Consider the following 15608-nt stretch of genomic DNA (forward strand, 5'->3'; position numbering starts at 1 on the left):
GAATTTCAAACTCGCAACACTATATGTGGGTGATCTGCACCCTGAAGTGACGGAAGCCATGCTTGTAGGAAAATTTAGTCCTTCAGGCCACCTTCACTCCGTCCGGGTCTGCAAAAAATGGGAGACCGGCGTTTCACTTGGCTATGCATATGTCAACTTTTACCAGCAATCTGATGGTAATTCAAACCACACCAAACTTTATAAACTATTTCTGCTCTTTATAGTTGTATTTATGGTTACAGATGTAATTTCTGTATCATTTAACATTTCTTTTACATGGATATGGTTATGATAAATGAATTAAATACAACTTTAAAGATTTGATTTCTTACCAGTCTGTACCAAAGTTACCAATAATTCTAAACATGACTTTTTACCTGAAATGAATCACCTGTAATGAATTTTTTTCCCTCAGCTGAGCGAGCATTGGAAACACTTAATTGTGTGCCCATTTTGGGGAAGCCAATGAGGGTCATGTGGTGTCAGAGGGATTCCACCATAAGGAAGAGCGGCGTTGGAAACCTGTTTATTAGAAACTTAGATGTAGAGACAGATGACAGCTTGACCCTTTTTGACCTCTTTTCATGCTTTGGGAAAGTCCTGTCATGCAAGGTTTGAGCTTTGTTTGGATCTGAATAACATCTGTATAGCATAATTAGTGTGTTTTTTATACTGAAGTCCTGTATTAGATCTGTTTGATATAAATTGTGTGTGTTAACATTGTGTGTCTCTCCTGAAGGTTGTAGCTCACAAGACGGGGACAAAAGGGTACGGTTATGTCCAGTTTGAGTCTCAAAAGGCGGCGAATTTGGCAAAGGAACGACTCGACGGCAAACTTTTCAACAACCATCCAATGTAAGCTGTTGCGAGTATTTCAGTTACCATCAGGGGTAATTTTCATTTTGTAAACATAAAAACTGACAGCAGTGTCTCTGTTGTGTTACAGCTCCGTCGAGCACTTTAAATCTCGTGAGGAACGTGAGAAACCCCAGAACAAGCAGGTAAACATACACACACACACACACACACACACACACACACACACACACACACACACACACACACACACACATACACAGGGATGCTGACTTTGTCTTCTCTGCTACAGAAAGAACTTCAACTCTTTATAAAGAACCTGGATGAACATATAAATAATGAGTACCTGCACAGGGAGTTCTCCAAATTTGGAACCGTCACCAAAGCAAAGGTCAGTAATAATCCTTACATTTTATGTCTTTCACAAAAACCTCTGTCCACTTCCCCTTACTTACTCTCAAGTGTGTTTAGTATGAAAAAATCTATAATTTGTCCTCGTAATTTCCCTCATTACCATGTTCTTCCTGTCTCTTACAGGTCATAATAGAAAACGGACGATCCAGGGGGTTTGGCTTTGTGCATTTTTCATCAGCCAAAGAAGCAACAGAGGCCATGAGTCAGATGAATGGCAGGATCTGGGGTGAGAAGCAGATCTTCGTGGAGGTGGCTAGGCGGAAAGAAGAACGTCGACCTCAGGTTCCAGCTGTGGGACAGAGTCCAGCTCCACCTCAGGTTCCAGCTGTGGGACAGAGTCCAGCTCCACCTCAGGTTCCAGCTGTGGGACAGAGTCCAGCTCCACCTCAGGTTCCAGCTGTGACCCAAAAAACACTCCGCATTTCTCTGACAGGAAAATTTCAATTGACATCAATCAACTGACAGGAGAAATAACAATACAATTCTGATTTTTTAGATTTAGATTGTGATTATTGCAATTTTCAGTTTGTCGATCAATTGTGATATACATGCATGAAAAAAAAAATGTAAACATAATATAATATAATAAACATTTTCCTGGAACTGGGAACAAATGAACCTAACAGATTTAAAACTTCATCGTGTTACTTCAGGGGTTTTAACATGAACTGCTCTACTCCAGCCAGGAGAACATCTCACTGACATTGACTGAGTTCACTGCTAAGGTTTCTTCAGAAAAAATGGGGGATATGCTTTAAACAGTATCTGGAAACAACTTCTCTAATAGTCAATAAGCATCCTGATTCGAGATTATCTCCAAAATCTGAAATAATCCGGAATCTAAATGTAAACAAAAATCTTAGCAGGATCTGGTAAACAAATCCAAAACAGCAATCTACAGTATCTCACAAAAGTGAGTACACCCCTCACAAAAGAACTCAACATACAGCCATTACTGTTAAAAACGCTGGCAAAAGTGAGTACATAGAGTACAAGTGATAACAGCTGAACGTCATGTAATTATGCTAAGTCACATGTCCTATTCATCATGTTCATGTTTTTGTCTGCTTGACAGACCAGACAAATTTGTGTATCTTGTATAAAGCAATTAAAATTGGATGCCTTAAGTACAATTCTCTTATTCTAACCACTTAATGTTTAACACGGCACCTCATGGTAAAGACTCTCTGAGGATTTAAGAATTGGAATTGTTGTTCTCCACAAAGATGCAGAGGCTGTAAGAAGATCAGTAACATCCTGAAACTGAGTAACAGTACAGTGTTCGGGGTCATACAGAGGTTTTCCAAAACGAGGTCCACTCGGAACAGACCTCACGAGAGTCCACGTGCAGTGTGTCTGGTGCAAAATCTGCTTCAAAACACAGACGCTTGAGTGCTGCAGCATTGCTGTAGAGGTTGCAGAAGCGGAAGGTCCGCTTGTCAGTGCTCAGAACACACGCCGCACACTGCAACATGTCTGTTTGCATGGGCATCATCCCAGAAGGAAACCTCTTCTGAAGGCGGCTCACAAGAAACCCTGAGAACAGCTTGCTGAAGACGACCTGTCCAAGAGCATGAATTACTGAAACCATGTCCTGTGGTCTAATGAGACAAACTTGTTTTTAAACACACTGTTTTTGTGTTAGTGAGTTTTGGATTAAACCCATTTAATTGAAGCAAGCGAACAGGTTATAAATAATAACAGCTCTATTAATACGATTGCACTGTAATAACTTTGATTACGGTAAGTTGTGATTTTCACCGTTATAATAAAACTGGGGAAAATAACACAAACTCCCTGCTGTTACATGGACTCAATTTTGATTAATTTAGAATTAGTTTATAAGATAATATCCAAGAATAATCCAATATATCCAATGTTTATCCTGAAAATATGCACAAAAAAAAAACATTTGAAGGTTGCCATATGTATAATATATGCATACTTTTATACTGTATATATTAGGGGTTGTATGTATTCGTACCATTGTACATGTATTCGTACCAAACCGTTTCAGTACACAACTTTCGGTATGGTGCAGATGTGTACCGGATGGAATATTGATTTTACCTGCGGAGGATCATTAAAATCTGAACACTGTTCAGTTGATGTATGTTTTAGCAAAGTCAGATGAGAGCCAACTGTGAACTGTCTGCATATAAGCCAATAGCATTTTTGTAATTAACTTACATAAAGAAAAAAGTGGTGGAGTGTAAGATTTAGTGTGGCTTTTGCATTGGAAACAATTGATTGTGTGCCCCTTATGAGGAAGCCCCATGAGACTAATATAGTATCAAAGGGATGCCACCATAAGGAAGAGTCTCAAGACACACACACACACACCCACACACACACACACAAGGGATGCTAAATTTGTCTTCTCTGCTATACCACCTCGTATAAGAAACATATATTTGGAAGTAAATTTACATATCTGCTGAAGTTCTGATGCTATGTTTATTTAAATGTTATTTTAAAGGTTATTGGAGAATTCTGCAATGGCCAATTCAGTCACGTGATATGATCCTGATTGAACATGCCTTTCATTTGCAGGAGAAAACTTAAATGCTTGACGGCACTTGTCTTTTTCAGGTTCATGTTATCATACATGAGAAAGAAAAAAAATATTAAATGGACATACTTTGAAAATTAAGCATAAATACTCTGACCACAACGAACATAAATGCATTTTTTTTTGCAAATATACTCGCATAAAAACATACACATACAATCTCCACGTATATCTGTGATACATTCATAAGTTCTGCTTCTTCTTCTTCTTTCAGATGCTCCTATTAGGGGGCGCCACAGCAGATCCATACTACTCTGTCCTCTACATTTGTCTCTTTCAACCCAGCTACCTGCATGTCTTTCTTCACCACATCCATAAACATCCTCCTTGGTCTTCCTCTTTTCCTACTTCCTGGGGGCTCTATTCTCATCATCCTTTTACCGATATACCCCATGTCTCTCCTCTGCACATGTCCAAACCATCTCAGTTGGGCCTCCCTCACTTTGTCCCCAAAACATCCTACATGCGCCGTCCCTCTAATAAACTCATTTCTAATCCTGTCCGTCGTCGTTACTCCCAATGAAAATCTCAGCATCTTCAGCTCTGCTACCTCCAGCTCCACCTCCTGTCTTTTACTCAATGCCACTGTCTCTAAGTTCTACATTTCTACAATCTGTTCTACAATGTGTCACACCACAAAATGGGTTTTAGTATCAACGTCAGGACTCGACAGCGTGCTCATGTATCGCAGGGTTATGTAGTCACTCAGCTACAACACTGTGGAAGATCAGTAAATTAAGTAAAAACATAATGATTAATGATGATAAAGTGTGTTTAACGGCTATGTACCAACATTTACATTAACTAATTACATTCATTTACACTGTACTAACATTTACCCGCATGTAATTACATCTCAAATGACACTGCTAACCCGAACCCCTTATTCCCTCCTATACCATGAAACCAGTGTGTTTTGCAATACATATACACACTTAATATCATTGTACCTAACATGAATAATGAAAAAAAAACATAAACATAGTTGTTAAAGACACTTAATATGAAGTGGGATTAATGATGATAATATTATTAGTATTACTATTAGGCGTATAGTATTTTAATAAAATATTAAAATATTCATAAGTACACATTGTCCATCATAACTGACACATGGCGGAAGTTACACCCATAATTAAGGATAAAGACTAGCGATTTTTTACTAGCGATGGGCATTGGCGTAAATTTAATTTAAAAGTAGGGGGGGGACAATAAATATAAAATTTCTTATGAGCAATTTTTGAAGGGGACACAAATGATACAGTCAAATTGTACTTATAAAGACACAGTGTCCCCACAGTGAAAAACTTTGCTTTTATTATTATTATTGTAGCATGGAGACAGCGTCAATTATGGTTATTTTCAAAGTTTATCTCAGGTTCAATGACAAAGCAAAACAAGGAATTAAAAATAGGTTTAGAATTTTATTTAAAATGAATTAAGACACTTAAGAACAGAATAGAAATTGATTATATATAAAAAATACAGTGGGGTCAGTTCGGACGTAGCACAGCGCTCATTTAGTAAATGCACAGATAAACAATATACTATTTGTGTGTTAATGTTAAATTAACATTATACCAAGTCGTCCCAAATAAAACACTGCATGTGAAACGCTCTTGGTGTGTTAGTGTCAGTGCACTATGCTACAAGCTATTGTAAACAAGCTAACGTTCACTAGATAAGTCATATTTTAATCACTAATAGAGCAGATTCATGGAAAATTACATCATTAATCAGCATTTTTGCTGCAACTTATTTATGAATGAGTCTGCATCAACTACATTAAAGAGAATCGCTTTATTTAAAGTGAATAAAATCCCCAAGTTAATGGAGTTCAACATTAATTGAGTCGCAGACACACACCTGACTCGAGTGTGTAGAGGTGAGATGAATTGGGAACGCAGGCAGTGGGTCAAACCACTTTGAGGAAGAGGAGGGGGAACTCAACTGTTTCTAAATTTCTAAGTTTCTACTTACCCAATTATTTAGGTATACATACATTAATATTTTTTTACAATAGAGAGTGCGATTTTTTTTTTTACAATCCTCGGATGGGGGGGACAACCCTCCGATTGGGGGGTGGGGGGTGGGGGGTTCGCGCATGCGCGACAGGTAGAAAAAGATTGGATGACTATTTAACGACTCGTTCTTCTGAGTCACATTAAAGACTCGTTCAAAATGAACGAATCGGTCATAAACGACTCATCACTACTTTTTACCTCTTCAGCACGGTACGATTCAGAAAACGTTGCGTTGCGCTTCACTTTCAGGAATAAGCCCCGCTAACGCAAAAAAAAACGTGTTAAATGTTGAAATGTCAAACTCTAAAAAAATTTATTTTGCGTTTTTCCTTAAATAATACACAGTTTGCCTAAACCAGTTCTATCTGCACCACAGCGCGTTTCAAAATAGCGCTAGCTGATTGGCTGGAAAGAAAATTTGCATATCACGTCGAATGCGTCAATGTTTTTACGTTTACTTTTTTTTTTTTTATATTTTTTTTTTTTTATTCCTTTATTTTATTTCTTTTTTACTTACTTTTTTTTTTTTATATATATATATTATTTCACACATATATATTGATAATCACTTTTTAATATGTTTTTAAACTGCACACAATGATATATGTTAAGTAGAGCTAAAACTGTCGTAAAATGTAAATTATTTGCGTTTAATTTATTTACCTTTATTAATAATATATAAATAACGAATCGTTTTTTCAGTGCATACCACAAAAATGTAATTATCGGCAGCCCCGCCCCCTTGGTTGGAAGTCACGTGACCAGATACACTATGCAAATGAGTTCCTATTGTGACGTCATTGCATCTATAAAGTGCTCCTGCAAGTCAGAAACCTCATTAGTTTGTGACAACTAGCGACACAAGCAGTAGTAGAATACAGTGTCTTCACTGACAAATAGCGATTATAAGTTTTATATATTTTATAATATATATATTTTTTTAAATAATAACTGGTAGGTAGCCTGAGAATATATATATATATATATATATATATATATATATATATATATATATATATATATATATATATATTCCTAGCACAGAAATAAAGTAAAAAAAAACAACCTATAAAGCTATTAATATTTTACCAGCTTATACTGTTTAATCTATATAAAATGTAGGAATGTTTAGGCCTTTATGTTTCACAATCCATCTTCTTTTCAAAGTAGAAAAGTGATGTTTATCTGTTTCAAACTGTAGGTTTGGTGTTTTTCGCTTTTCTTCACCACTGAAATGTTGATTTATTATATTTTCTAGGCAAAATGAATTTCAAACTCGCAACACTATATGTGGGTGATCTGCACCCTGAAGTGACAGAAGCCATGCTTGTAGGAAAATTTAGTCCTTCAGGCCACCTTCACTCCGTCCGGGTCTGCAAAAAATGGGAGACCGGCGCTTCACTTGGCTATGCATATGTCAACTTTTACCAGCAATCTGATGGTAATTCAAACCACACCAAACTTTATACACTATTTCTACATTTTATAGCCTATTTAATGCTACAGGTGTAATTTCAGTATTACTTTACTCCTGTATTACATGGGATATGGTTATTTTATATGCCTTAAATACAATTTCAAAGAGTTTTTTTTCCTACCAATATGTACCAAATTTGTCAATTTGAATTTTCAGTCTTTTTTATTGAAATGAATCACCTGTAATGAATTTTGTTCCGTCAGCTGAGCGAGCATTGGAAACACTTAATTGTGTGTCCATTATGGGGAAGCCAATGAGGGTCATGTGGTGTCAGAGGGATTCCACCATAAGGAAGAGCGGCGTTGGAAACCTGTTTATTAGAAACTTAGATGTAGAGACAGATGACAGCACGGCCCTTTTTGACCTTTTTTCATGCTTTGGGAAAGTCTTGTCATGCAAGGTTTGAGCTTTGTTTGGATCTGAATAACATCTGTATAGCATAATTAGTGTGTTTTTTATACTGAAGTCCTGTATTAGATCTGTTTGATATAAATTGTGTGTGTTAACACTGTGTGTGTCTCCTGGAGGTTGTACCTTACAAAACGGGGACAAAAGGGTACGGTTATGTCCAGTTTGAGAGTCAAGAGGCGGCGAATTTGGCAAAGGAACGACTTAACGGCAAACTTTTCAACAACCATATAATGTAAGCTGCTGATAGAAAGGATGGGTTTGGTTATATCAGGGTTTTTTTGTCAACATCATTGGTAATTATTGTGGCGTCAGCATAAAGACAATCAGCAGTGTCTAACAGCAGTCCTTTTGTTGTGCTACAGATCCGTTGAACACTTTAAATCTCGGAAGGAGCGTGATGCAGCAGTGAACTGTCAGAATGAACAGGTAAACACACACATGCTCACACACATGCTCACACACACACACACACACACACACACACGCGCATACACGCATACATGCTTGCTTACGCACACAATCATACACACAAACAGGTTTGCATGGATGCTGACTTTGCCTTCTTTGCTACAGAAAGAGATTCTGGACCTCTACATAAAGAACCTGGATGAACATATAAATAATGAGTACCTTTACAGGGAGTTCTCCAAATTTGGAACCGTCATCGACGCAAAGGTCAGTAATAATCCCTACATTTTATTTATCTTAAAGTAACTTCTGTCCACTTTCCCTTACTTGAGTGTATGTCCATAATTCCAAAAAGTTATACCTTTCATCCTACAGACCATTAACATCATTAGTTGCAAAATGTTTCTCTAACACTTTTATGTTAATAACACATTTTCCAGACTTGCTGAACCGTCCCAAATGTTTTGAGACGTGTTGCATCCATAAAAATTAAAAATTACCTGTTTCCTCTGTTTAAACATATTATATTGTTTTTATGCTCTAATGTGAATAGAATGTAAGTTTGTGAGATTTGCAAATCATTGCATTCTTTTTTTTTATTATTTTACACAGTGTGCCAAATTTTTGGGAATTAGGCATGTATGAAAAAGATCTTTACTGCTGATTTGTCCCCATAATTAGCCACATTACCATGTCCTTATTTGTCTAATCACTGTCTCTTACAGGTCATAATGGAAAACGGACGATCCAGAGGGTTCGGATTTGTGCAATTTTTATCTGCCAAAGAAGCAGCGGAGGCCAGGCGTCAGCTGAATGGCACAATCTGGGGAAGGAAACCGATCTATGTGGGTGTGGCCCAGCACAAAGAAGAACGTCAGAGAGTGAAACCAGCTCCACCTCAAGTTTCAGCTGTTGAACAGAGTCCATCTCCGCCTCAGGTTCCAGCTGTTGAACAGAGTCCATCTCCACCTCCTGTTCCAGATGTTGAACAGAATCCAGCTCCACCACAGGTTCTAGCTGTTAAACAGAGTCTAGCTCCACCTCAATTCTCAGTTGTTCAACAGAGTCCAGCTCCACTTCAGGTTCCAGCTGTTAAACAGAGTCCAGCTCCACTTCAGGTTCCAGCTGTTAAACAGAGTCCAGCGCCACCTCAGGTTCCAGCTGGTAAACAGAGTCCAGCACCACCTCAGGTTCCAGCTGGTAAAGAGAGTCCAGCTCCACCTCAGGTTCCAGCTGGTAAACAGAGTCCAGCACCACCTCAGGTTCCAGCTGGGATACAGAGTGCAGCACCACCTCAGGTTTCAGCTGCTAAACAGAGTCCAGCACCACCTCAGGTCCTATTTGTTGAAAAGAGTCCAGCTCCACTTGAAGATAACTCTGTAAACGAGAAAACAGCTCCACTTGGAGCTAAAGATTTAGTTGAAGTGCCTATTATATCTGTGAGTGAATTGCAGATGAACAACAACTACAACAACAACAACAACAACAATAATAATAATAATAATAATAATAATAATAATAATAATAATAATAATAATAATAATAATAACATCCTCTGTCTGCAGGAGGTATCCACAACTGCATCACCTCAACCGCACTTCACCATCTATATGTTGGAATCAAATTCAAATTTTGAAGAACAGTTCCAGATGGCACGTGAGTATCACACTCATACACTCTCATACTCACACACACACACACACACACACACACACACACACACACACACACACACACACACACACACACACACACACACACACACACCTGTAAATATACAGGCACCAGCTTTTTTTTTTTTATTTAGTCTCTCTCTTTTTCTCTTTCGCTCTCCTCAGATGATCACCTATTACCTCTAGTACAGAAAATCCACCCATCTGATCCAAATAAATCAACATGGATGTTGGTTAAAAGTGAAAAGAACTAAGAAATACCAAACATGAACCTGACTTCCTGAATGGCAAAGTGAGCACACACACACACACACACACACACACACACACACACACACACACACACACGCTTTGTAGACTAAAGCCACTCTGCATTTCTCTTTCAGGAAACTGTAAAGATGCAAGATGCTGAAGAAAGAAAAGAAGAAGTAACAATTAAAAAAACTCAGAAACAAGAAAGGGAAAAGTCAATTAAAGTCTCCAAACTACATTATAATGATTTAAAATGGTTTTAAATGTTTTAAAATGTTTGTGATTCCTGTCATTTTATTCGAACTTAATGAGAAAATCGATTGTGACAAAGTAGAAAATGTAAATATAATAAGCATTTTCCTGGAACCTCCACGAAATTAGATGTAAATGGTTGAGTTTTGGTGTTTTGCACATTTATGTCAACAAATCATGGTGCACAGACTCTGTACTGCAATTGAAAGTCATTGCTCTGCTCGTTTAGAGTATTTGTTGATTAAGTACAACCCTTTTATTTACCAAGAGAATTTTCAGCCATTGTTGTGACTGCACCGTGCATTCCTCCGGATGCTAATGATACGCTAGCTTTAGAAGGACTGCACAAAAAGCTAAGTCAAGTTTATTTGTATAGCGCTTTTCACAACAGACATTGTCTCAAAGCAGCTTTACAGAATTTTTGGAGTTAAGGTGAATGGTGTGTATTTATCCCTGATGAGCAGCCATGGCGACCGTGGCAAGGAAAAACTCCATTAGATGTTATGAAGAGGAAACCTTTAGAGGAACCAGACTCAAAAGGGGAACCCATCCTCATTTGGGTGACATCAAGAGTGTGATCATAAATCTTTAAACAATACAGAACACTGGAGAGTGAGAACTAACATAAGCACTGGAATGTAAGATTATGAGTAATGTTCTTTCTTCAGTCTTTCATGTGGTTATAAAACTAGGAGCTACTGAGCAACTCATAAAATAGCTCAACATTTGCGATCATCACAAATCCAACACCAGCTTCTCCATGCCAGAGCTTTTAAACACTCAAGAAGGTCCAGTGTCCAAACTCCACATGTAGTGGGATCCAGTTGGCATTGGTACGTCTCTAGATGGTTCGGGATGATTGCGGGGTCGGCATCTACTTCTTTAAAGGTCCACAATCTTCATAAGGTGGGATGTGACTGGGGTTGGAGCAACCTCAGGATGCTTCGGGATGGGGAGAGAAAGAGAAGCAGTGGAGAGGAATTAGCGTAGCTGCTCATTATGATATTAACAGCACAAGTTGATAATGTCAGCAAATACAATGCGAAATTTCACCATAATGTCTCCTGCTCTACCAGAAGGGACAACACACTGTATCATGTATATACAAACAGAGTCATACGAGGCCATTCCCCTCCCCCATTTGGGTGAGTCGGATCACCTCTCTTTGTTCATGATCCCCAAATATAGGGGAATCTTGTTGTGAAGACATTGAAGGGATGGCCAAAGGGGGCCATTTCTTCTTTACAGCAACAGTTTCAGAATACTGAATGGAACATATTTGCCTTACAGGCCACACTGAACTCTTACACAGACACAGACGATAATACATAATCTGTTCTGGACCACATAAACAGGTGTTTTGCCTTTTTAATCTGGCAATGCAGAGGACTATAACAGAGCCAGGGCCAAACTGAAACGGGTATTAGGCAGTGGTGGACAGTAACAAAGTGAATGTAATTCTTTACTGTACTTAAGCAGCTTTTACACTTATCTGTCACTTTTCTGAAGTATTTTCATTTGTGAAGACTTTTAATTTTCACTACATTTCAAAGACATATTTAACTTTTTACTCAACTACATTTTGTAAAATCAGTCGTTCCTTTTTATTTATGAGTTGATAAAAATTGGTCAAACACACAGCTAGCCACCAATCAGGGTCGAGCGCACGCTCTGTTTTGATTGGTGCTTGGTGTATCTACTTATCACCAACATACAATTCAGCATCAGTTCAGCAGCAAGTAGAACATTTTGTGGGGAATAAATAACAGAAACCCCTGACTCGACTCGCCACAACACCCTCAGCCTTATTTGCAGGGTTTATTATAAGAAGTTGAAAAAGCTCATGATAATATGAATAGATATCAATCATCAATCAGTGTTTGACTCATTAATATCATTCTGTTAATAGATCGGTGTGCTAAAAGTACATTAGTCTTTTTTCAAAAAATCTATTCATTGATTCATTGATTAAGCAGAGTCATGAAAAATAATAATAGGAACATTATAGACATAATAAATCATAGTACTTTAAATACTTAAGTACATTTAAATGGCAAATACTTTTGTACTCTTACAAGTAAAAGTTATAATAATATAATAATAAAATAGTAAAAAATTAACTTCACTAAAAAATTATTGATAATCATTGAACATTTGTTATATGTTATATATATACTCAGGACCATATATATATATATATATATATATATATATATATATATATATATATATATATATATATATATATATATATATATATGTATATTGTTGCTGTATATCTGTACTATGCAATGACAATGTAGTTGTATCGATCTATATCCATCTATCTATAAAGTAGAACATGAACTGCTCTACTCCAGCCAGGAAAACATTCTGCTGACATTGACTGCGTTCATTGATGAGACCTTTTTAGAAAAAAGGGGGGATATTCGATATTCTTTAAATGGTCTGGAAACGACTTAGTCAGGACTTATTTAGGACTTAATAGTCTGTAAGCACCCTGATTCAAGATTATCTCAGATATCTGAAATGATCCTACATAAGACTGAGATCAGTTCAAATGATCTTTAGATCAATTTAGACCTTAAATTTTATCAGGATTTAGCTTAATGGCTGAATTAAATTAACAGTTTAAAATAAAATAGCCCATTATTCTTCAGATTGCAGTCTTCCTAAGCCGTCAAGCTAATTCTGTTGTAAAACCAAAAGGAAATTCAATCAATGTACTTGTATGATTCTCCTCATAAAGTAAACTGGCGATTGTATTCTATATCTTTGTCCTAATCATCAAAAAATAATAATAGGGGTGCACTGAGAGCTATAGATCTATATGAACTTTAGCAGCAGTTGCCATGGCATTTAACACATTACAGCAATTATGGCTGTTCTGCAGCTGGGGCAAATGAGTGGTGAGAAAATAGGGGGGAAAAGGCTGAATAGATGAATAGATAGAGGCAGATAAAGATGGTGACTTTAGAAATCTTCTTGTAATAGAAAATTGAGGCTGTATTTGAACTTTTTTCCATACAACTGTTTAACCTTAAGGGCTCCTGAGTTGTCTATTGATACTATGACGAAAAATGTGAGTAACAATACAAGCCAAAATGTTCATAAACACCTACCTGACTTGATTTGAGTAGATTTTTATAGTCATTCCAACTGTATACAGTGTGTGTGTGTGTGTGTGTGTGTGTGTGTGTGTGTGTGTGTGTGTGTGTGTGTATATATATATATATATATATATATATATATATATATATATATATATATATATATATATATATATTGCTTGTTTGCCCTGAATAAGCTTTGGTTTGCTCGTTAGGTTAAATGGGGTGGAATGCATTGCAGGCCTGTCTCTGTTCACTGCATTAGACACTGTCTGGTGCAATTATGCAATTCAGGAGCTATTTTCCCCCAATGAGCTGACAGGTGCTAGAATTGTTTTTTCTATCTTTTTTCGCTTTTTGGTATCCATCTGAAAACAGAAAGGAGCTGAGCACAATTTGTCAGTGTATGCCTGTATATAAACATGAGACAGAGTTAAATGTCCATTTAAAGAAACATATTTGTGGGCAACTTGAATGGCCCAAAGCTGTTTCTGTGGCCAATTTAGCTTTTTGAACCAGGACAGACGTATGATTTATTTTCTGAAATAGGCTTATACTCCGTTTATTAGGGATTAGGGATTTGCATTTCTATAACGCAAGCTACATTCTGAAGTTGCATACAAACTTTACTTTTACATTGACTCCACTCATATTCATGCATTTTAAATGTCATCACAAAAGCAAACAACAAAAAGAAATTTCACTCACTGTCCCCTATACTGTCTCATTTTGAGGTAAAGCAGAACAGAGTGGCGTGTTAAGTAACCTTGCCCGAACTGGGACCCACTAACCCTGCAAATTCCCCATTCACGGGGTAATCACTCTAGAGTGTGTTTGAGTGCTCCAGCTGATTGACTTGCTGCTGCTGATTCTGAAAGACTGGCAATCGCTTTCGAAATGATTCCATCTTGGTGAAATGGTGTCATTTGTTACAATGGAGACTGATTTAAAAAAAAAAAAAAAAGATTGAGATTGAGAGGAAAAAGCAAAAGAGCTCAGTTGCTCTTGGTCCCTGCATGTAACGCTTTCACAAAGGTGATAAGGCACTGACATTTAACCTGTAGAACGGCCAATAGAAAAATAGTTAGGTGATGGAGAGGACCAGACACTTGTTCCCAATAATCCCTTATAGAAATAGCAGAACATAATGGCTAACAATTGGTGTACTGTAGCTGTTCAATCCATAATGAGTAGAGTTGTGTTCTGATCACAATTTAGAATGGAAACAGATCCAAATATGTTTTTAAGTATTACATTTCTATACTATTACATTGTTTAAATTTATATACACTAGTTTACACCTAAAATAAAAACTGACTAAAGGCACAAGCCAAGCTTCCAGGTTTGGGTTAGAGAGAGAATTAGGTTTAGTTTACAGCTCTTGTATATAAATAATATGCACATCTGGCGAAGTATTTACTTCCAAACTGAACATTTATCCTGCTATTTAAGGCTTTTTTGATAGACATGCCAATCTCATAGAAAATTGGAAAAGAGACAAGGTTGAATAATTGTAAGCGTTGTAAGCTATTACCTTCTGGAATGCTTGAGACACAGCATGGGTCATCTCAGAAATCAAATGAGTTTGAATACAAGGACAGAGTGCAACTGAAAAGAGATGGTGAGAAGAATTTATCGGTGTAGAAAAATAACAGTTATTTAGGCCACATATGGTGTATGTAGGATCATGAGAGGTATTTGGTGTGAATGAAATAACAAGCTATTTAAAATGTAATCAAACTTAAAATCAGACACATGTCTACTGGAGAACCAATGCAAGTACTAGTACAGTGTAAGTCTAGAACTTAGAAGTAGGCCCCAAAAAGGTCATTTTAAATATCGTTGAATATAAAATACATCAAAATCCAGGAACTTTCAGGAACCTTCAAACATACTTGAAGCCAAGTTTCAAGAATGTGTAGATAAGAGAAAGTCCAAACAACAGTAAAACCCAAACTGAAAGGAAAAAAGCATGTGTCTATGGTGTGTATAATGACAAACAAAGGCAAGAGCCAATGTAGCAATTAGCTCAGTTTGACTTAGCGCAAGCAAGCAGCTGGATTTAGCGAATTGATGCTAAGTTTAGAGGATAACATCAATAACCATTAGTGAGCCTTACACTATTTAAGCATGCAGTAATCCTATGTGGCTAGTTATTTCATCATTTTGAAGCTAAATCAATCCCCCGAAAGCCTCTTT

General features: G+C 37.1%; 1 protein-coding gene across 2 annotated transcripts; it reads left to right on the forward strand.

Annotated features, from left to right (window-relative positions):
- Positions 1–431: 431 nt before the first annotated feature.
- LOC310739021 (uncharacterized protein) lies at positions 432–10301 on the forward strand. Of its 2 annotated transcripts, XM_083564607.1 has the most exons (9): positions 7093–7267; positions 7507–7703; positions 7831–7946; positions 8077–8140; positions 8288–8389; positions 8848–9561; positions 9688–9778; positions 9961–10087; positions 10182–10301. In XM_083564607.1, the coding sequence occupies exons 1-8, from the start codon at positions 7150–7152 to the stop codon at positions 10047–10049; spliced, it is 1491 nt and encodes a 496-aa protein (XP_083420733.1). In that variant the 5' UTR covers positions 7093–7149; the 3' UTR covers positions 10050–10087; positions 10182–10301. The 2 variants fall into 2 exon arrangements, with proteins under 2 accessions (XP_083420734.1, XP_083420733.1); XM_083564608.1 differs by lacking the exons at positions 7093–7267; positions 7507–7703 and adding an exon at positions 432–612.
- The last annotated feature ends 5307 nt before the right edge of the window (positions 10302–15608 follow it).

Source organism: Silurus aristotelis (genome assembly GCF_946808225.1).
Source record: "Silurus aristotelis genome assembly, chromosome: 16".
Classification (NCBI taxonomy): domain Eukaryota; kingdom Metazoa; phylum Chordata; class Actinopteri; order Siluriformes; family Siluridae; genus Silurus; species Silurus aristotelis.